The sequence below is a fragment of the Marmota marmota genome, unplaced genomic scaffold (genome assembly GCF_001458135.2).
Source record: "Marmota marmota marmota unplaced genomic scaffold, marMar, whole genome shotgun sequence".
NCBI classification, from domain to species: Eukaryota; Metazoa; Chordata; class Mammalia; order Rodentia; family Sciuridae; genus Marmota; species Marmota marmota.
Genome location: NW_026000241.1, coordinates 3362811 through 3385951, shown reverse-complemented (window position 1 = coordinate 3385951; position 23141 = coordinate 3362811). Strand labels below are relative to the sequence as shown.

The 23141-nt window shown below is 40.9% G+C and overlaps 2 protein-coding genes across 7 annotated transcripts in view; one reads left to right on the top strand and one right to left on the bottom strand.

Moving 5' to 3' along the window:
* The window catches only part of LOC107145002 (adhesion G protein-coupled receptor E2-like), a 452375-nt gene that overhangs the window by 331213 nt on the left and 98021 nt on the right, over positions 1 to 23141 (top strand). The gene's annotated exons all lie outside the window — the stretch shown is intronic.
* Positions 9193 to 10122, bottom strand: LOC107145279 (olfactory receptor 19). The gene has a single exon (XM_015489159.1). The coding sequence runs from the start codon at positions 10120 to 10122 to the stop codon at positions 9193 to 9195; it is 930 nt and encodes a 309-aa protein (XP_015344645.1).

Below are 23141 nucleotides of genomic sequence, written 5' to 3'. Positions count from 1 at the left end.
AACAATTAGGGCAATTTATATGAAATATTAATAGAGATGTGTTCCTGCACCATTCACAGCTGATCTGAGTCACTGGTGTTTTGCACTTTGAATGGATACATAAAAATGGCACCTATTTATACAGTTCAAGGTGACATTTCAACAGATACATACATTGGGCTATGATCAAATCAGGGTGACTTCTGTAGCCACCATGTCCACCAGTTTTCACTGTGATGAGAACATTCAAATGCTCTCATGGGGTATTTAAAGGTCACAGGCTTGTGGACTCTGCTCATCCTCCTGGACAAGTGCCCAGCAGAACTCACTGCTCCTGCCTACCTATGACTGCAGCCCCTGGTCCACCTCCCCCATCCCTCCTGCCCTCAGTCCCTGGTACCACTTTCTGTCCACTACTCAGGTGAGATCAGCTTTTATAGAGCATACAGTGGAAACCAATTAGCATTTGATTTCCTGTGTAACAAGCCAGATGTGAAGGAGAAATACCTTCACATATGATACAGACAAGAGCATATTAGACAGGACCCGATCTTAATTGTCTCCTGTGCTATCTATTCCTGGACTTTGCAATTGAACTCCACAGATAAATCCCACTATTTTCTCCTTGGAGTTCACATGTGAATTCCAGGAATAGATAGCAGAGGAGTCAATTAGGGAAAGGGCCTGTCTTCATGCAACCCCCGCCACCCCCAGATCTCATTCTGTAATGCCCTGCACACACCTTTGCAATTCTATGCCTCCACACAGAACAAGCCCTGCTGGTGGCAAATCCCTGGGGACATCACCTTCTGCACACATTTCTCACACTGCGTTGTGCCCACACATCTCTAGGTAAGTTCAAAGAGCATCGATTTCCCAGCTTTACTCACCTTTCAGTTGTCATGGAGATGTGGGAATATGTGCTCATGATAGGGAATAAGAATAAAGAAAATAAGTTGTGAAATAAAAAAAAACATGGGAGTTGGGCACAGTGACTCACACCTGTGATCCCAGGGACTCGGGAGATTGAGTCAAGAGGATCGCAAGTTCAAAGTCAGCTCAGCAACTTCTCAAGACCTTGTCTCAAAATAAAAAATAAAAAGTGCTGGGGATGTTGCTCAGTGGCTAAGCCATTCTGGGTTAAATCAGGAGTACCAATAAAAAAGGAAAGGAAAGGAAAAATGCAGAGGAAATTCAATGTTTCAAAAAAGCTATATTAAACAAAGTTGAATTGAATTTTTAAAATTCAGTGAGAAACTGCCGCAGTCTGGCTGGGCACACAATCACGAGCCACCACACAGCTTGTAGATTCAAACAGCAACTCTTTATTCCCGAACTCACACCAGCCGTATACAGACACGTTCTGGGGAAATTCACGTTCTCTCCCAAATTCACGTTCTCTCCCAAATTCACCTTCACTGGGCTTCTGTCTCCCAAAATATACTGTCTGAATCCCGTGAGAACTCAAGGGGAACTTAGGCAGCAGGATACGCCCTATTCCCAGCAGGAATAATCTTAAACCTTAAACCTGGAACCTAAACTGGGAACGCCCTAAACCCGATTATGTTAAACCGGGAACACCCTAATCCGCCCTGGTCCTTGAGCAAGGTCAACTACATTCAATGTCACTGCAAAATGTCAGCAACATGGGGTACGCTGGCAAGGAAATTGTCATACCTACTTGGCTAATGGCTCCCAGAAAGAAACTACATATAATACCAAAAATTCCATTCTATCATGATGGATTAATAAGCAAATTGACAAAAACCATAAGGAATGCAAAGAAGAATATCCCTTGAGTGTTGTGGCGTAAAGCAGGTATTCACGTCCCATTTATGAAACTGAGCAGGGATTCTGAATAACTGGACAGTTAATAGGGGACAAATTGTGTTCAAACAGAGCGGGAAAATCTTAAATCCTAAAATAAAATCTGGCATCAATGTCTATCTAACTCGAGTAAAATGAATTTGGTCCCCTACTTCACATATGTAAAAACCTCACAGAAATTAACAACCTCCACAGGAGAGTAAATAACATATCTAGGAAAAACATCAATTAAGGGCTGGGGTAGTGGCCCAGTGGTAGAGCACTTGGCTAGCATGTGCGAGGGCCTGGGTTCAATTCTCAGAACCACATAAAAATGAAAAAAATAATAATAATAAAGGTATTGAGTCCAAATTCAACTAAAAAATAAATATATTTTTTAAAAAATCATCAACTAAAAAGGTCATTTACGATTCACGAGAGCAGAAGAACAGAATCACCTAAAATAAGTTAATGACTCAGAAGTAAGGAGATTAACATGTTTGATTACATAAGATTAAAAACCTTTTGTGGCCAAAACTATCACTCCAAAACCCAATATAGGGAAAAAATGGAAATTTTAATTAAAATGTGGAGAATGGTAGAAAATGGGATTATCATTATAAATGTCAATCAAAAGGGTGCTTGGGGCTGGGGATGTGGCTCAAGCAGTAACGTGCTCACCTGGCATGCGCGGGGCACTGGGTTTGATCCTCAGCACCACATAAAATAAAATAAAGATGTTATGTCCACCAAAATCTGACAAATAAATATTTTTAAAAATCTCTCTCCTCTCTCTCTCTCTCTCTCTCTCTCTCTCTCTCTCTCTCAAAAATATCATAAATTTTAAAAAGGGTGCTCCAGTTTAGAGATACAAAGTGCCCTCCCTTCACTCTGTGTCCCTCCCCCTAATTGGTTGCAAAGGTCCTGAGACACGTGCTCTACTTACTCTGAAACCATCTGAGCCTCATGCCCTCTTCTGAGGGGGCTGCCTTTGCCCTCACCCCATGGTCATCAAGGACCTGGCATTACGGAGCTCACTGTTCACTCCTCCTCCCACCATGGTAAACATATCCACCAATGAACTCATCAAACCATGCAGCAAACACCTCAGCAACCTGTCAGGGCTGGGCGAGGCTGGATAGGCTCTCAGGTGACCTTAGGTACCTGTCCTTGGCTTCCAGCCTCTCTGATGCCTTCCTGCAGCACCTGGGCTCTCAGACTCACCTGGGTGGGTTCTGAATGGAAGGTTTCTGGGTGGAGAATCAGATCCCTCCCAGGATGCTGCACCGTGGAGACTGAAGCTCTGTCCCAGACGAGGCCACAGGGGGGTCAAGCCACAGTCCACATGCAGGACCCCGAAGTACAAAATCATATCCCATCCTGACCAAAGTTGTGCACAAGCAAAGGGACAGCAGCAGGGGAGAGATTTACAAATGTGTGTCTGCAAATTAGGCTCCTTTGCCTCTTCTTATCCCAACCCTGAGGTGTCTGCTCCCTGTGGAATATTGTTCCACACCAAAAGCAATTTTTTTTCTTACAGATTCTCTGTTCCCAAGACACCAGGTAAAACAAAACAGGTCAATGGGTCTTTACTACTCCCCAAAGAATAACTCTGCCTTCTAGAGAAATAACATCCTAACACTTTATCCCAGTCCTGAAGTCTAGTTTTCTCCAAAGTATATGACAAAGGAACCTATCATGACCATTGCTCCCCCAGGCTTGGCTTATGTTGAGGACACCCCCACCACCAATATGTCCAGAAATTTTCCTGGATAGCAACTAGGGGTTCACTGGGATCCCTTGATAGATGACTGTAACTCCTGCAATCTGTGACTTCATGATGTTTTTTCCAAAACAACAGAAATACCATGTTTATCACCCAAGTTAAGAGCTAGCTCTTAGTCATGGTTTATAAAACATGGATAATTCAAACACATATCTTTAGATCTTTTTACATGCTATGCCCTGATATTAGCAACTTTTAAGAATGCTCTTATTTAGTTTTCATAAAACCCCACACTTTGTGGTCTCTATTGCTCTGAACTCATTGCACTTTCATACCCAAGGGGCATGGAATGCCTCAGTGATCTGCACTATGAGGATCTCAACGTCAGAAATTCAGAGGACACAGAAATATTCAGTCCATAATAGAATACAAAGGCCACAAAGACAGGGACGAGGTGCCTAGAAAGCAACAAGAGCTCAGCAGACATTTGGATCCATGAATGAAGACAAAATCAGAGTTTAAGGAGGTGGAAATGCCAGCAGTCCTGATTTCACTATTACCTCTTGTATGCACAATTCAAATTCTCTCTCTTCCCTGTAAATATGCATCATGATGTGTCAAATGGCAATACGCCTTCAACACTCATGTCATCTGCAAGGAGCCCTGTGACCTCCTCCTCTCCAATGTGCATCCCTTGTTCTTCCTCTTGTTTGGTTGCTCTGACTACAACTGGAAGAACCGTGGTGACTAAGAGTGGGCACCCTCTTCTCTTCCCACACCTTCCAGGACACATCCCCTGTCTTTCCCAGTTCGGCATGTGACCTTAGCCATGGGCTGGTCATCTACGTCCTTTGTGGAGATAAATGGCTTCAACACTTAATTTCTTGAGAATTTGTACCATGAGAGGAAGTTGAGTCTCAGGAAATGTTTCTCTCCATCTAGGCAGATCATCAGATTATTTGAATTTTCCTTCTGTTCAAGACCCCTGTTTCTTGACTTGCATATAAAAACCACACTTGCATCCCTTTGATAGATTCCAGGTGATCATGGTGCACAGTCTCTGATATACTTGTATGTGGGAGACTGACTAGCACTAGCACGTGACTGAGTCCACTCCCCTGCTGAGAGGTTGGCATCCTGCAGCTGCCACACTGCTAGATAACCCCTGTCTTCTAGGGTTCCAGTGACTGTGTCTTCGTGCATGGGCGTGCCTTCCTACATTTCTATGGGTGGAGTTGTACTCACCTGTTCCTTTGTAATATTACCCATTTCCCTGTTTAGGATAGAATGTTCCATGGAAATGCCTTTTGTGTGACACCTTCTCTTACTCTGCCCTTGGGTGGGGCCTTCCTAGATGTAGTCAACCTGCTGACAGTGGACACCATGAAGATAGACTCAGCCCCTTGAAACCTGACCCCTTGCCTCATTTGAATGGCTTCTCTTCAATAAAAGGGGTCAGCACGTGTGCTTGTGCTCACTATTTCTCTCTCTCTCTCTCTCTCTCTCTCTCTCTCTCTCTCTGGACCCTTAAAGTCAGAGGAGCCATCACAGCAAAAGAGAAAGGTATTTCTGTCTCTTGTGTGGTTATTTTGCGCAGCCCAGTTAGCCCAGTTCCCCTGGAGTGACCCCTGAGTGTTTTAATCGCTAGCAACCTGGCACTTGTGGGTTTGGTTTGCTGGCACCTTGGTTGAGATTTTAATTTACCTTCATCAAGGAAATTGCCATATACTTTCCTGGGTACCCGTCTGGTTTGTTATCAGCATAATGTTGCCCCTGTAAACTGATTCTGGAAGAGTTGCCAATTTTTCTTTTTTTCCTGTAGGATAAGTTGTAAATGCTGCTATCAGCTCTTCAAGTGTTGGGTGGAGTTCTGCAGTGAGGTCATCAGGTCCTGGTTTTATCACATGGGAAGTTTCTTTTTACTGATTCATTCTCCTCTCTCATTATCAGGCTTTCAGATATGTTATATCTTCCTGATCCAGTTCATGGTAGGTTTAATGTGCCCAGGTATTTATGCATTTCTTGGAGGTTTCCCAGTAGGGTGAATAATAAGAGTTCACAGAGTTTCTCGAGTCTGTATTTCTGTGTTTCCATTGTAATGTCTTCAGTGTCATTTCTGGTTTATTTCAGTCTTACCTCTGTTCTCAGTCTATCAAATGATTGTCAATTTGTTAAACTTCTAAAAGGACAACCTAATTTGGTGGATGTTTTGTACTGTTTGTCCAGCCTCTGTATCATTTATTTCTGCTCTGATTTTTTTCCTCTATTATCTTGAGACTTAGTTTGTTCTTTTTCTATTTCCTTGAGGCAAAATATTTCTCATTTGCAATCTCTCCTTTTGTGATATCCTTGTTGTAAAACATTCTCCTTAGAATTGATCTTGCTGCATCCCTTAGGTTTCATATGTTTGGTTTCCACTTTTTTGTTTCTCTCAAGATGATTTAAATTGCCTTTTAATTTATTCATTCACCCAGGGGTTGTTCAGGAGCAGTTGTGAATATTCACAGGTCCTCCTACAATGGATGGGGGCTTTCAAATAATTGCAACTGGAAAGTTTAATACAATGAATTTGATATCCCTAAATTTTCTGAGACTCCTCTTGTGGCCCAGCTTTTGATTTTTTTCTGTAGGATGATCCAGTTGTTTGAGATGAATCTGCACTGTTTTGCAGCTGTGTGGAATGTTCTGTGAATGTCTTGGGTCCACGTGGTCTGAAGTGGAGTTTTGCTAACTCTGTGTCTGTAGTGTCTGGACGTGGTGTATAAAATTCCCCTGCTCTCGTGGCTTCCCAACCTGCCCTTCCCTTCCGCTCCTTTAATATTTTCTTTGCATATTTAGGTGCTCCACTGTGGGTACATGGATCTTTAAATGGTTGTGTCCTCTTCTGACACTAGACCCTTTCTAATCACACAAAGAACTTCTTTGTCTCTTTTTACAATGTCTATAATTGAGCCTGGAATATTTCAAACTTATTTTAGCTGATAACATTAAAACACATTCTTATGCACATATCAGGTAAAATATTGTTATCCACTAGACATTTACTATTATATCATGGTAAAAACTTCAAAATCCCTCCTCCTAACTCTTTGAGGACACCAGCACTGTCCTCCTCTGTAGACTAAGGGTATATCAAGGGTGAGAGAGGAGAGGAGGAGGTGGGGGCACCAGTGATTGAAATTGGCATAATTATGCTATGTGAGTAATAACTCCAGGAATCCCTCTTATGGGCAGAATTATAAGGCACCCACATGAAATAAATGATAAGTGAAGGGGACTCCAGTAGAGTGAGGGTATCAGGGGAGGGAGGGAGGCATGGAAAGAAGAAGTACTGGGGAATGAAAGGGAGACACACATGTTATGTGCATATGGGAATATTCCACACTCAACCCCACTATCACCTGTGATTATAAGGCACTAATTAAAGCACCATGCAGAGGGCACAGTGCAGTATTGTCATTTATCTGATAGTATATGTGAGTCTAGCAGTATTTGAATGGAAGAAAGATGCATGTACTTCTTCAGGGAAAGAGTGAGCCTTGGCACGGGGGGTGGGGGGAGCAAGATAAAGAACAAGCATGGGAGGGGCCCCCAGAGCTAAATTTTGCAGAATGTTCTACTTGGAGATGGTGCTGACCGTGTCCAGCACATGAAGCCTGGAGTTTCTGCAGGTACCAAACATGCTCCCCTCCTGTTCCCCTCCACTCCTTCCTGAGGTCTCCTGGGTCAGTAAGATGGGCCTAGTGAAACTACAGTTCCTCATCCTTCCTGATCCCCATGTCAGATTTAAGGTGTTTGGACTTGGAATTTAGAGGGAAAAAGGAGTTGATTTCTTCTTAGTCTAGAAATGGTGAGATGGGCTGAAGGACAGGGGAATAGTAGAACTGAGACTCTTGACCTTCTGAAGTCAACTCCACAGCTTCTCATTAAACATGTAGTTGGACACACTCTCTCTCTTCTCCAAGAAAAATTAACTCAGCTGCTGCCCATAGAGGTGGAAGGAATCATCCCTCACGATTGAGTTTGAAGAATCCCAGTAAAAAACAGGAAACAGAAATGGACACTCATGTTAGATTGCTTGCAGAGATGGCCTCAATTTACCCCCTTTTCTATGTCCCTAACTTTTTCAATGTAATTGTGAAGCTCTTCCCTTGAGAGGTAGAGTCCATTTCTCCACATTTCAATCTTTGCTGGGCTTCAGTGTCTTATTTTCTTTGACCAACAGAAAATGATGGAAATTACAGTGTGCTTCAAGGTCCCAAGTGGGTATCTGTTGCTCCCCTTTGTATGGCTGGCTCTGCCACGGGGACAAACTCAGGTTATCCTGATGTAAGATGGGAAGACATGAGGATCAGAGCCCTGTTGATCCAACCACAGTGTTAGGGATTGGATATGAGGTGTCCTTCAAAGTTCCTTGCTAGGGACTCAGAGGTAAAGCAAGTGGATTGGGAGAGCTGTGACCTAATCAGTCCACCCCAATTTGAATGGACTGACTCAGTGGTAACCACAAGCAGGTGGGCACTGCTAGAGGAGGCAGATCACAGGGGAATGTCCTGGAAGGATGCAGCCTCCCTGGGCACCTGCTTCTCCCTCTCTGTTTCCTGGCTGGCATGAGATGAGCACCGCTTCTCCGCCAGGCATGTCCGCCATGTTGATCTCCTAATCTTGGGCCAGAGCAATGTACACAACTTCTGGAACCAGGAACCAAAATACACTTTTCCTCCTCTAAATAGTTCTTGAGCATTTTGGTCACAGTGATGCAAAGTCGGGTGATACACATAGCCAGCTTCCAACTCCATCCAGAGAACCCCACGTCTGGAGATTATCACCCAGGTGATATTTGAGTGGAAGAGCCACCACGGGCATATAAAGGAATCAGAGACACATAAAGAAATGGAAACAGCCAGAAGACTTCCACCATACACTCCAATGTGACCATAAAAAGAACAGCATTGTTTTGAACACTTTATATTGGGATAGTTTTCTTCATGCCAACAGCAAAACTGAAGAAATTCAGAATAACCTGCTCTATCTTCCCTTTCCCATTTGCTCTGATATTTAAAAGCAACACTCATGACTACCTTGTTGTTCAAATTTATTTCAGAAAACTGTATCAGAAAGTGATCATGGGTGTGTAACCTGGGGAGAGAGTACTGGTGTGTTCAAGGAGGGGTGTCTTAGAACCTGCATGTACAAGTCCTCATGCCCAGAGGCATTACTGGGCAGGAGACAAGCTCTTGTGCATGTCTTCCTCACATGGTCAACTATAAGGCCACCACTATATGGTTCTCTACATGTTAAGGAAAAGCATTTAAGGTAGCAATTGAGAAAGGAACCAGAACAGAAAATGGAATAAAAGGTAGTCTCATAATTTCTTCTCCACAAAACATTCTCACTTGCCAAAGTGTCATTATTCCACAGGACACTGCAACTCATCAGGATAGAAGACTCATGGGAATCTGCAAATCACTTCTGAACTGAGGGGGGAGGACATTGAGAAAGTAGGACTGAAAAGAGAGAGAATGAGTGAAATGAGAGAGAAGACAGCCCTTTCTAATGAGCTAACTTAAACACTAGCACAACTGAGATTAAAAGAAACTCCAGGAACTTAACAGAAGGCAGTGTCTGGTCCAGTGTCTGTGAGGCCCGTGTCCACAGGCACGACTTGGAAAATATCTCCTCTATGGCTTCCCTCGGAAGAGTCTCCTCAGAGCTCCCATGATGTCCTTGTTCCTCAGACTGTAGATGAAGGGGTTCAGCATGGGGGTGACCACGCTGTACATCACCGAGGCTCTTGCTGTTGATTGTGAGTTCTGGGTAATGGAAGAGCTGAGGTACACCCCCAGGAGTGTAGAGTAGAACAGGGAGACCACAGAGAGGTGAGATGCACAGGTGGAGAAGGCTTTGTACTTTCCCTGAGTTGATGAGATTGCACGGACAGAGGACACGATCTTGGAGTAAGAGTAAAGGATACCAGCAAAGGGGCCACCTCCCAGCAACACTGCTGCAAAATACATCACTATGACATTGGGGAAGGTGTCAGAACAGGCAAGTAGGACCAGCTGGTTGAGTTCACATACAAAGTGTGGGATCTCCACATCTGTGCAGAAGGACAGCCTCAAGGCCATTAAGGTTTCTAATAAGGAATTCAGAGCAGTGGTGGCCCAGCAAGCCAACACCAGCAGTCCACAGAGCCGGTGGTTCATAATGACCATGTAGTGCAAGGGGTGACAGATGGCCACATATCGGTCATAGGCCATCACAGCCAGGAGGAAGTTGTCCAAAACACAAAAGAGTATTAAAAAGAATATCTGGGCAATGCAGCCTGTGTAGGTGATGACCTTGCTCTGGGTCTGGATGTTCACCAGCATCTTGGGGACGGTGGTGGAGGTGAAGCCGATGTCTGCAAAAGACAGGTTGGCGAGGAAGAAGTACATGGGCGTGTGCAGGTGGGAGTCTGAGATGATGGCCATGATGATGAGCAGGTTCCCCAGCACAGTGACCAGGTACATAAACAGAAACAGCCCAAAGAGGAAGGGTTGCAATGTGGGGTCCTCTGAAATTCCCAGAAGTAGAAATTTTGAAATGTGTGTGTCATTGCCTGGCTCCATATATTTAATGTGACTAATGAAAAAAATACAGAGAAATCATTTGACACAATTAGGCAGTACTAACCTGAAGGAAGGGGATCTTTGAAGTGTACAATCAAGACTAACTGCTATGCTTTGTTCCTCTTTAGGGGATCCCCTGGCCACCTCCAATTTGGAGTTGCTGTCTCACTGTCTCAGTCTTTCCCCAAGAGAAACTTCATTACAGATCACTAAAGACTAACTATTTCTTGTGTTTGAGGAATATCAGTTAGTGACAATGGTGGTCCAGGCACTGTCTAGGCAATGATAGGTCACTCCCAACAAACTGAACGTCCCTGCAATCCAGTGAGGGGGAAATAACGGAAGGAAGTCAGAGCAAATACTCGTAGGGGAAACAGTAATCCTTCCACATTCTGATGATGGCCAGTACACTGAAGCTCCTAAGGAGCAAGGGCAGCAGGAGTGTCATTTCCTTCTGGGTGTTCAGACAAGATCAGCCCTTAGGTGACACAGCATGTAAGCTCTCCAGGAGGACAGAGAGGGGACCACAGAGTCACCTGCAGACACATGTGTCAGGCAGAATGGAAGATGGTCAGTGCAGAGGGCCTGAGGAAGGGGCTTGTTCCTGATGTTCAAGTTCAACTAGGAAGCCAGAGTGGCAGGAGGATCAGCAAGGGCGGGGGGGACGTGAGCTGGTGTCCCAGGGTGACAAGGCACAGATTCCCCCTTGAGGAGCCTCCTGGGCTTTCTGTGAATTGGCAGCACCTTGTTTATTTCTCTCAGTGGTCTTATGCTAGGATTATGTGTTATGAGTCGCCTTCTGGAATACTCTCAGCTCAGGTCTCCTTTCTCTAAAAACCCTAAAGTCAAAAGCAAACACACAGGTGCTCTCTCTCTCTCTCTCTCTCTCTCTCTCTCTCACACACACACACACACACACACACACACTCACAAACACAACTTAAAAACATGCTGCAATCCAAGGCGTCCTGGGCCCATGTCAACGCCCTGTTCTTCTCACCTTCAGTCACACTAGTTAAAATGAAACAATGCCCAGCAAGCTGTCAACAGCAAATTATTTTTCTCTCTAAGAAGGAAAGGACGGTTCCTCAGAGATCTCCATTTGTCATTCTGCCACACACATTTATCCTTGGGCTGCCATTTGGAAAGGTGATTTCATACTCTCCCTTCAAGGTAACAAGAAATTCTGCTCAGCAAACAGAGAGAGATAAATTAGTTGGTTCTAAGGATAAAACCACGTATCTAAGATTTTGTTAGGAAAAAAGAGCTTCTTGTTTCTGGCTGCATCCCAACTCCAGGTGTATTCCAACCAGGACCAGCAAAAGTAATAGAAAATCAAAAATACACTGCTCAAGGGACAGACCTAATATCTAGTTGGTGCCAACACACAGATTGAATGTCCATGTTTAAAAAAAAAGGAAGAATAAACGAAAAAATGTAAAAAGAAATATACAAAACAACACCACACATTGGCTATTTTTATATGAAATATGAAAAGAAACATGTTGTTCCTGCACATTCATTGTTCATATGAGTTAAGTGAAGTTTTAAATTTTTAATTGGCATATAACTGTGAATGTTAGAGGGAACAAGATGTTTTAACAGACAGAAATATTATATGCTGGTGAAATCTGGGTTTTAGCATATCCACCATCTCAGATATTTTAATTATAATAAGAAAATTAAAATTCCTCTCTCCTGGCTATTTTAAAGTTTATAAAGCATTATCATTAACGATATTTACCCTACTGAGAAATAACTCACCCAAATTTCTTCCTCCAACCCAACAGACTATAGCCACTGATCATTCTTGGCCTTTCTGGCCCATTCTCCCCTCCCCAGTCTGTGGTAACCACTGTTCTGCCCTGTGCGTCTAGGGCACAAGTTTTTTTCAGGTTTCATAATAAAAAATAAAAGTTCATTGAACTAGTCAAAGGGGAATGAAGGGAAAGGAAGAGGATGGGAATAGGAAGGACAGTATAATTAATCAGACATAACTTTCCTATGTTTGTATATGAATACATAAGTAGTGAATTAACATCACATCCTGTACAACTACAAGAATGGGATTCTGATTAGAATGAGCTATACTCCATGAATGTGTAATATGTCCAATGTACTCTACTGTTATGAATGTCTAAAAAGAACAAATAAAAATATTCAAACTATAACTAAACTGCTCTCTTAACATATCAATTTTTGAAATTCAATGTTTTAAATTTTAAATTTAAAAACATTAAAGGCTATATATGTTATGCAAAAAAAATGGCATTTGACTTTCCAAGCCAGATGCAGAAAGACAAAAGTCGATTGGTTATTGTCTGGGCAGCAGCAGATGAGACAAGCACCTTTCTCCATTTTCTTGTTGACCCTCCATTTCTCCATTTTCTGGGTTATTTCAGGCTTTTACTTTGGAACTCTTTGGACAAATCCTTTGGACACTGCCTCATCCTGACTGTGATCTTCATGCAACATGCAAAGGTCTCTCCAGATAATACCCTGTAATATTCTGCAGGCACTTTTACAACTCCCTTTGGCACTGAATGAAATCCTGCATGTAGCCTGTCCCCAAGGGGCATTACATCACACACACACTTTTATTATATTGCAATAAATTTGACATTAAGATGCAAGTCCCAAATGAGCATTTTTGTTCAACTTTCTGCTTCCACAGTGGCGTGTGTATATTTCTGCAGTATATACAACAAACTTAAAGAAAAAGAAAAGTTCTGAAGAATGGACAAAAACTGAAAGGTTAAATTGTGTGGTTTCAAAACAGCATTATCAGACAAAATTGAATGAAGCATCAAACATTAAGTGAAAGAAAATATGCAATAACCTCATTTGACACTATCAAGATGTAATGATGAAAAATCAGCTAGTGCCCAGATATTAAACAACATAGCAAAGTACCTTCCTCAAATGCTAGGGCATGCAGCAGATGCCTGTTGACAGGAATTCTGCTTCAATATGTATGCACAGTGAACATGCAACAAGGTTGTCTTTGAACTGAGGAGTAAAAGCTTGAAGAGCTACACAATATCCAGCATGAGCAGCTATGTATCTGGAAGAAAAGGAAGGTGGTTCCCAGGGGTCCCATGAATCACATAGAATGAAGTAAACAGTAATTTTGGAGAAATATCAAGAAACATTGTGTAGAGTTCGCAGGTGGATAAAATCATCCTGGAAATGGTAAGAAACTCAGGAGCAAGAAGACATCATATTATATTAAGTGAAATTTAAAATATGTTGTAATATAATATAAAATATTATATTAAGTGAAATTTAAAATATATTGTTTCTCAATAGAGAAACAATAAATTGGAGAATTTCATTAAAATTCTGATAACTGTAGAAAAGAGGCTTATGACAATAACAAGGCAATCAAAAAGGTGCTCTGTCTCAGAAATACATAATACCCTCCCTTTGCTGGGTGGCACTCCTCAATAATATGCATTTCTCAAGGTCTCTGAACATGGGTTTATATATTTAAATTTTAAATGGAGGCATTGGATTTGCAATCTGTGGAAGAGGAATGGGTGGTATGGGTGCTTCACCCGAAGCCTCCACTCCTTCTGGCGGAGCTGGTTGCCATCCCTTTATTGTGAACAAGGACCTCGTATTGCTGAGCTCACTGTTCACTTCCTTTTTCAATATGGTAAAAGAAAAAAATTTTTCACATCAGTGAATTAAACAAACAATTCAACAACCAACCACAGCAACCTCCCAGCTCTGGGCAAGGCTGGATTGGCACTTGGGTGAACTTAGGCACATGCTCTTGGCTGCCAGCCTCTCAGAAGCCTTTCTGCAGCACCCACTGGGCTCTCAGGCTCACCTGGATGGGTTTCTGGAAGGAAGTCCAAGTTCCTCCCTGGATGGTTGATGATGGACACTGAAGTGGCACTGCCAGGCAAGACTGCAGGAAGGGGTCAAGGGTCAGATTCCAAAGCAGTTGTAGAGCTCTAAAGCAAGGAAGCCCACTCCACCCAGACCATGGAAGCACACATGCTGGGGACAGGGGCAGGAAGATAAGCACTCCCTGTGTGTCTCCTCATGAGGCACATTTTCCTCTTGTTATTCCAACACTCAGACATCATTTCCCTGTGGGACTTTGCTTTGCATCAAGAGCAATTTACTTTTTTGCTGATTCCCTGTTCCCAAGACAACAAATTAAATGCTAGATGAATTAGTCATTATTACTTTTCTCCCAGAACTGACTTGCCTTCTATATATCAAACCTCCCACACCTTGCCCCAACTCACTGTGTGGTGATTTCTTTTGCATCACTGCCAAAGAAAGATGCACATTCTATCTCTCCAATTGTTTCTATTTCTTTTTTTATTTTTAATGCATGCCAAATTGTACAAATTTATGGTACGTGATGTGATATATATTAATGATTTATTCAGGATGATTAGCATTTTTATTATCTCAAACATTTAGGATTTATTTGCATTGGAATTACTTGAAATTTTATTTTCCAGCTGTTTTGAAATTCACCATAAGTTACCGTTATAGTCTTTTCCACTAACTGTATTTTTGCACCTAATCACACACTTCTTTCTATTCTCCCTCCCTCTTTACATTCCCAGACTCTGGTAACCACTATTCTACTGTCAAATTCAATGAAGTCAAATTTCTTAGCTTCCACTTAAGAGTTAGAAGATAAGGTACTTTTATTTCTGTGCCCAGTTTCTTTTACTTAAAATAATATATCCTGTATATATGTTACTTCAAATGACGGGATTTCTTTCATTGTCAGGGCTCTGTAACTTTACAATGTGTAAATATACCACATTTTCGTTATCGATTCATCTGTAAATGGACACTCAGGTTGAGTCCATATCTTAGATATTGTGAAAATCCTGAAACAAACATGGGAATGCAGATATCTCTTCAACATACTCATTTCCTTTTCACAGGATTTATCCTTGGTAGGAGAATTGCAAGATCAGATAGTTCTATCTTTAGATGTTTTAGGAATACCCCTACTGTTCTCCACAATGGTTGTATTAATTTACTTTCTACGAACAATGTGCAAGAGTTCCTCTTTCTCCCCATCCTCAACAGAATTTTTGTGCATGTTTTAGACTAATCATTCTAACTCAGGTTAGATGGTTTCCATTGCAGTTTTTATTGGCATTTCCATTATAATTAGCAATGGCAAACATTTATTAATTTACAGGTCCCATTTCTTTCATCTCCAAATAGATCTCTAGGGTTCCTGGCACCATTTCTGTAGATATCATCCTTTCTCCCATAAAGGTTCTTAACAACTTTACGAAAATTAGTTGGATTTAAATTTATAGATTTATGTAATGGCTCTCTATTTTATCCATTGGTCCATCTGTGTTCCATACTATTTTGGTATGGTTACCAATACCATACCAGTACCATACTATACTAAGAGTACTTGCTTTGTAGTATATTCTGAAGACAGACGTTGCCATTTCTTTAACTCTGTGCTGCCTGATCAGGATTGTTTTCACTATTGGGATTTTTAGTGCTTCCTTAAAACCTTTAAGATTACTTTCTGTAATTCTGTGAATAATGTCTTTGCTATATTTTGATAGGAATTGCATTGAATCTGAGGATTGCTTTGTGTAGATTGGACATTTTGACAATCTATGCTTCCAATCCATGAACATAGGATATTTTCCCTTGTGTGTGTCTTCATCTATTTCTTTCACCAGTGTTTTCTACTTATTGTAGAAATCTCCTACCTCCTTGGTTTATTTTATTTCTCTGTGTTTAAAGAGCTATTGTGATCAACTTGTTTTCTTGATTTCTATTATAGCTAGTTTTTTTTGTTGTTGTTGTATAGAAATGCTGATGATTTTTGTTGTTGATTTTGTATCCTTCGGGTTTCCTGGTTTATTAATTCTCATTGTTTTCCAGTGAAATCTTTCAGTTTTTCTATCTAAAAGATCATGAAGCTTGGATAACAAGTAACAAAACACAGTTTTGTAAGGGGAATAACTTCTGGTATTCTCTAAAACAGTAAGTTCATTTTAGTTTTACAAAATCTCATAAAGAACTAGGAAGAGAGGAGTTTGCAGGCTCCACACAAAAGGAAATAGCATGTGTTGAAGGTGATGGAAAGGCTGATAATGCTGATTTTATTATTGCACACTGTGCACAATATCAAATTATCACTATATCCCCTGAATATGTAAAATTATGTGACAACTATAGTGTTAAAAATCTGGTCACCTCAAATGGGACAACCTGACATTCTCCTGTCCAGTTTGGATGCCCTTATTATTGGAACTTCCAGAATTATGATGAAGAACAATGGTGAGAGTGAACACTCTCACCTTCTTCCACATCTTACAGGGAAAGTTTTCAACTTGTTAGATTTCATTAAATGCTCTTTCTGTATCCTTTGAGATAATCATACACTTTTAAATCTTTATTCCATTCACATGATGTGTCACATTCATTCATTTGTGTATTAAGAATCCCAGTGTGAGAAAAATTGTGTGATATAAATTCTATTTAATCATGGTGTATCATCTTTTTTATTCATTCTAATTAGTTACACATGACAATAGAATGTGCTTTGGTACATCATAAATGCATGGAGTATAATTTATCATTCTTCTGGTTTTACATGATGTAGAATCCCTCCAGTCATGTAGTTATATATGTACATAGAGTAATATTGGCTGATCCATTCTATTATCCTTCTTACCCCTGTATCCCTCCCCTCCCCTTCATTCACCTCTGCATAATCTTAAGTAACTCTATCCTTCCCTAACTTCCCCACTTATTTTGAATTAGCATCTGAATATCAAAGAAAACTTTCAGCTTTTGGATTTTGGAGATTGGCTTATTTCACTTAACATGATATTCTCCAGCTCCATCCATTTACTGACAAAAGCCATAATTTCATTCTTCTTTTAGGTAGAGTAATATTCCATCATTTATTCCACATTTTCTTTATCCATTCATCTGTTGAAGGGCACTTAGGTTGGTTTCATAGTTGAGCTATTGTGAGTTGAGCTGAGATAAACATTAATGTGACTGCGTCACTGTAATATCCTGATTTTAAGTCCTTTGGGTGTAAAATGAGGAGTGGGATACCTGGGTCAAATGACAATTCCAGTCCAAGTTTTCTGAAGAATCTCCATACTGCTTTCCATACTAGTTGCACCAATTTGCAGTCCCATCAGCAATGTTTGAGTGTAACTTTTTCCCCAGATTCTTGCCAGTATTTATTATTGATTTGTTTATAAAGAATCCTCATGTGAGAAAAAATGGTGTGATATAAATTCTACTTAATCATGGTATATCATCTTTTTTTAATTCATTCTAATTAGTTATACATCCACCCTCAGGACCGTAAAAACACTGTTGGGTGTATGTGTTTATATTTTTTATATCCTCTCATGGAATCAAACCCTTTATCATTATTTAATGTCCTGCTTTGTGTTCTTTACAGTTTTTATAACCAGCGTTAATGGCCCCAATGGGAAGGGCACATTCTTCCCAACTTAGAGATACCCCCAAGGGGACAAAATTGACTGGAAATTTCCCAATCATTTCTTGTCCCCAGATTCCTAGCAGATATGTATTGTCTAGATATTACAACATTAAAGAAAAAAAGTTAGATGAGAAGCTTTGAGAATTCAGACTCTGGAATTCAGGACACACTCTTCATCCTGATGTCGTCCATCCACCAATCCAAGGACAGAAGGAAAATCCCTTCTGCCTCAGGAACACGACTGTGTTCCGTCCCCTGATGGTGAGGGCACAGCGGCTGCCTGCACCACGCACCTGCCTGCAGGACAAGATCACAAGCTCATCTGCCCAGGACCACAGTAGAGAGAGCAGGCAGCAGGGTGAGGTCTCTGCAGATAAAATCAGAGGAATGAGGGGCAGCTCCTCTTGGGGCATCACCTGGGGCCAGGAAAAAGGAAAATTCACTTATTCAGAAAAGAATTTTAAAAGTTCCAGTGCTCAGTCAAGAAGGAGGCCTCCAGGCTGAGTGACAACCACTGATAAACAAGAGAACTATGTTATCATCTTTTTTTCAAATTTTTATTTGTTCAAATTAGTTATACATGACAGCAGAATACCTTTCAATTCATTGTACACAAATGAAACACAACTTTTCATGTCTCTGGTTGTACACGGTGCAGAGTCTGACCACATGTGATGATGTTTCTCTCATTTCATCATCTTTCCTACCCCCACGTCCCCTCCCCTACACTCCCTCCCCATGGCCCAGTCAAAGTTCCTCCATTCTCCCCACACACCTCCCATTATAGATCATCACCCACTTATCAGAGAACACTAGGCCTTTGTTTTTTAGGGATTGGCTTACTATGCTTAGCATGATATTCTCCAACTCCGTCCATTTACCTGCAAATGCCATAATTTTATTCCCTTTTAATGCTGAGTATATATAGTAATATACACTATTCCATTGTGTATATATACCACAGTTTCTTTATTCTTTCGTCTATTTAAGGGCATCTAGGTTGGTTCCACAGTTTAGCTATTGTGAATTGTGCTGCTATAAACATTGAAGTTCTTCATCACTGTAGTATACTATTTTTAAGTCCTTTGGGTATAGATCAAGAGGTAGGATAGCTGGGGTGGTTCCATTCCTAGTTTTCTAAGGAATCTCCATACTTATTTCCATATTGACTGCACCAATTCGCAGTCAACCAGCAATGTATGAGTGTGCCTTTTCCCCGATATCCTCGCCAACACTTATTGTTGTTTGTATTCTTGATTACTGCCATTTTGACTGGTGTGTCTTTGAAACTCTAGCCAGAGTAATTAAACAGACAAAATAAATAAAGATGATACATATAGGAAAAGAAGAACTCAAACTAACATTGTTTGCCAACAATATGATTCTACATTTAGAGGATCCAAAAAAAACTCCACCAGAAAACTTCAAGAATTAATAAATTAATTCAGCAAAGTAGCAGGATATAAAATTAATACCCATAAATCACATGCATTTCTATACATCAGTGATGAATTCTCTGAAAGAGGAATTAGGAAAACTACCCCATTCACGATAGCCTCAAAAAATAAAAATAAAATACTTGAGAGTCAATTTAACAAAAGAGATGAAAGACCTATACAATGAAAACTACGGAACACGAAAGAAAGAAATAGAAGAAGGCCTTAGAAGATGGAAAGATCTCCTATGCTCTTGGATAGGCAGAATGAACATCATCAAAATGGCCATACTACCCAAAGCACTATACAGATTCAATGTGATCCCAATTAAAATTCCAACATCTTTCCTTATGGAAATAAAAAAGGCAATCATGAAATTCATTTGGAAAAATATTTTATCATATTTAAGTGAAGTCATTCTACTTGTAACACCCTGCCACACCCTGGGGGTTCTACCCTTTCACACAGAACAAAATCCTGCCCATGACAAGTGCCTGAGGACATCACTTCCCACGCACATTTCTTACCCATGCTGTGCCTGTGCATCTCATGGTAGGTCCAAACCAGCATAGATGCCACTGCTTTGCTCACCTTTCTCAGGTCTTAGAGGTACATGAATATGTGCTCATGATATAGAATATAATTCAAGAAAAGAACTGGGGGAATAAAAAGAATGGGAAAGGAAAAGAGATGAAATTCAGTAAAATTAACAAAACTTAAGGGAGCATTAAAATTCCATGAAACAGTACATGTAGTAGCAAAAATTTGATTCTATCATGATGGATTAATAATTGGCAAATACCTAGACATAAAAGAGTGTAATAAAGAATATTCTTTTAGGGCTGGGGTTGTGGCTCAGTGTGAGGCATTGGGTTTGATCCTTAGCACTACATAAAAATAAATAAACAGAATAAAGGTATTGTGTCCATTTACAAGTAAAAAAAATTTTTAAAGAATATTCCTTTAGCATTGTGGCATAAAGCAGATAATCACATACTTTTTATGCAATTAAACAGGGATTCTGTGCCAGGGCACAGTTAACAGGTGACCAAGTTGTATTCCAACTTTGTAGGAAAAGCTTAAATAAGTAAATAAAATCTGTCATCAATGTCCATCCATCTGGAGGAAAATGAAGTTGGTCCCCTGGCACACGTATCTTACAAGAGTAGGAGACATTAACAACCTCTGTATGAAAGTGAACCACACAGCTCAGAAAAACATCAAAAGAGTGTCATTTAAAATTCATGGCTGGGAAAATCATCTGGAATAAGTCAACAAAATCAAATGTAAGAAGATAAACATGTTTGATGACGTAAAATTTAAAAAGGTTTTATGTCCAAAAAAGTCATTCCCAAAGTCAATTGAGAAAAAAAAAACTGGGAAATTTCATCACTAAAATGTGAATAATCATATAAAATTGACTTGTGATAATAATAAGCTAATCCAAAGGGTGCTCCATCACAGAAATAACAAATGCCCTCCCTTCATGGTTTGTCCCCCCACAGAGGATATGCATTTATCTTTTCAACCTAATTAATTGCAAAGGTCCTGGGACACATGCTCTTACACTGAAAACACCCTGAGCCTCCACACCCTCTTCTGATGGGGCTGCCTTTGCCCTCACCCCATGGTCAACAAGGATCTTGCCTGGCATTGCTGAGCTCTCTGTTCACTTCTCCTTCCACTAGAGTAAACATATACACCAATGAATTCATCAAACAATACAGTAAACACCTCAGCAACCTGTCAGGGCTGGGTGAGGCTGGGTTGGCTCTCAGGGGACCTTGGGTCCATGTTCAATTTTTTCCCAACACCAGGTAAAGTCAATTGTTCTTTATTACTCCTACAACTCTTCTGCCTTCTAGAGATCTAATACCTCACACTTTATCTTAACCCTTATATAAAGTGTTCTCCAAAGTTTAAAGCAAAAGAACCTCTTGTGACCATTATTCGCCACAGGCTTGACTTGTGTTGGGGACACCACCCTGATATCTCCAGAAAATATCCTGTTCCTCTCTTCAGCTAAGGGTTCATCAGGATCCCTTGAGAGATGACTGTGACTCCTACAATCTGTGACTTCATGATGCTTTTTCCAAAACAGCAGAAATATCATGTTTTTCACCCAAGTTCAGAGCTAGCACTTAGTTACGTGTTTATAAAACAGTGGATAATACAAAGACATAGATCTTCCTGAATGTATTATTATCAACTTAGGAGAATGCTCTTATGTAGTTTATATTAAGTTCCATTCTTTGTGATCTGTACAGTTATGAACCTCATTCTACTTTCACTCCCAAGGGGCTTGGAATGCCTCAGTGATCTGCACTGTTTGGATCTCAACATCAGAAATTTAGAAATATTTAGAAATATTCAGTCAATAACAGAATTCAAAGGCCACAAAAGCAGGGTAAGTCACCTGGAACACAGAGAGTGCTCAACAGACATTTGTGCTCCATGAATGAACACAAAAGCCAAGTTTAAGGAGGTGGAAATGCCAGCAGTCCTGATTTCACCATTGCCTTTGTATGCACAATTCAAATTATCCCTGTTTCTGTAAACATGACTAATGATGTGTCAAATGGCAATACGCCTTCAAAAACTCATGTCACCTGCAAGGAGCCCTATGGCCTCCTCCTCTCCAATGGGCAGCCCTTGTTCTTCCTCTTGTTTGGTTGCTCTGGTGACAACTGGCAGAACCGTGGTGACTAAGAGTGGGCACCCTCTTCTCTTCCCACACCTTCTTTGATTCTATCATGATGGATTAATAATTGGCAAATACCTAGACATAAAAGAGTGTAACAAAGAATATTCTTTTAGGGCTGGGAACACATCATCTGTCTTTCCCCAACCAGCATGACCTTAGCCATGGGCTGGTCATCTGCATCCTTTGTAGAAGTCAATGACTCTGACACCCAATTGATTGAGAATTTGTACCATGAAGGGAAGTTGAGTTTTAGCAAATGCTTTGTCTCCATCTATTGAGATATTTAAATATCCCAATTTAATTTAATTTGATATTTAAATATCTTCATCAAGGACATTGCCGTATAGTTAGTTGTCTGTGTCCTCACCTGGCTTTGCTATTACCGTTATGTTAAGCTAGCAAAATGAGTTTGGAAGAGTTCCCATTCTTCCTTTTCTTTTCTTCTTTGGGAAAAGTTTGAGATGGTGGCTATTAGCTCTTCAAGTATTGGGTGGAATTCTGCTGTGAAGTCCTCAGGTCCTAGTTTTACCACATGTGAAATTTCTTATTACTGATTCTTTCTCCTCTATCATTATTAGGCTTTCAGATTTTCTGCTTAATCCAGTTCATGGCAGGTTGTATGGGTCCAGGGATTTATGCATTTCTTGGAGGTTTTCCATTGGGGTGGATAATAGTTCACAGCAGTTCCGCTGTGAATCTGTATTTCTGTCATATCACTTGTAATGTCTCCTGTTGCATTTCTGGCTTACTTCAGTCTTTTCTCTGTTCTCAGTCTATCAGAAGATTGTCAATTCATTAACCTTCTAAAAGTACAACCCAATTTTGTTGATCTTTTGTGGGTATTTTTGTTGTTGATGTTCATTCTCTAAATCATTTATTTCAACTCTGATTTTATTTTTTCTTTTATTCTGTTAACTTTGGGTTGGTTTATTCCTTTTCTATTTCTTTGAGGAAGAATGTTTTTGCATTTGCAATCTCTCTCCTTTTTTAATGTCCTTTTTTAGTTCTATAAACATTCTTCTTAGAATTCACTTTACTGGGCGCCTGCCAGGTAGGCGGAACTGTGACCACCAACAGAAAAGGCCCAGTGGCCCGCGGCGGGACAGAGCTTCCAATCACTCCTGCAAGGTAGGCGGGCCTGCAACCCACCGGCAGAAGAGGAGCAGCGGCCTGCTGAGAGGCAGAGCCGCCCCCTCCCCCTGCGCCGGCAAGGTAGAGGGAACTGTGACCACCCAAAGAGCAGGCCCAGCGGCCTGCTGAGGGGCAGAGCCGCCCCCCACCCCCCGCGCCTGCCAGGTAGGCAGAACTGTGACCACTGACAGAAAAGGCCCAGTGGCCCGCGGCGGGACAGAGTTTCCAATCACTCCTGCAAGGTAGGCGGGCCTGCGACCCA

What these genes read in the sequence shown, in the direction of transcription:
- LOC107145279 (XM_015489159.1), bottom strand. Translation starts at nt 10,122, where the DNA reads ATGGAGCCAGGCAATGACACACACATTTCAAAATTTCTACTTCTGGGA.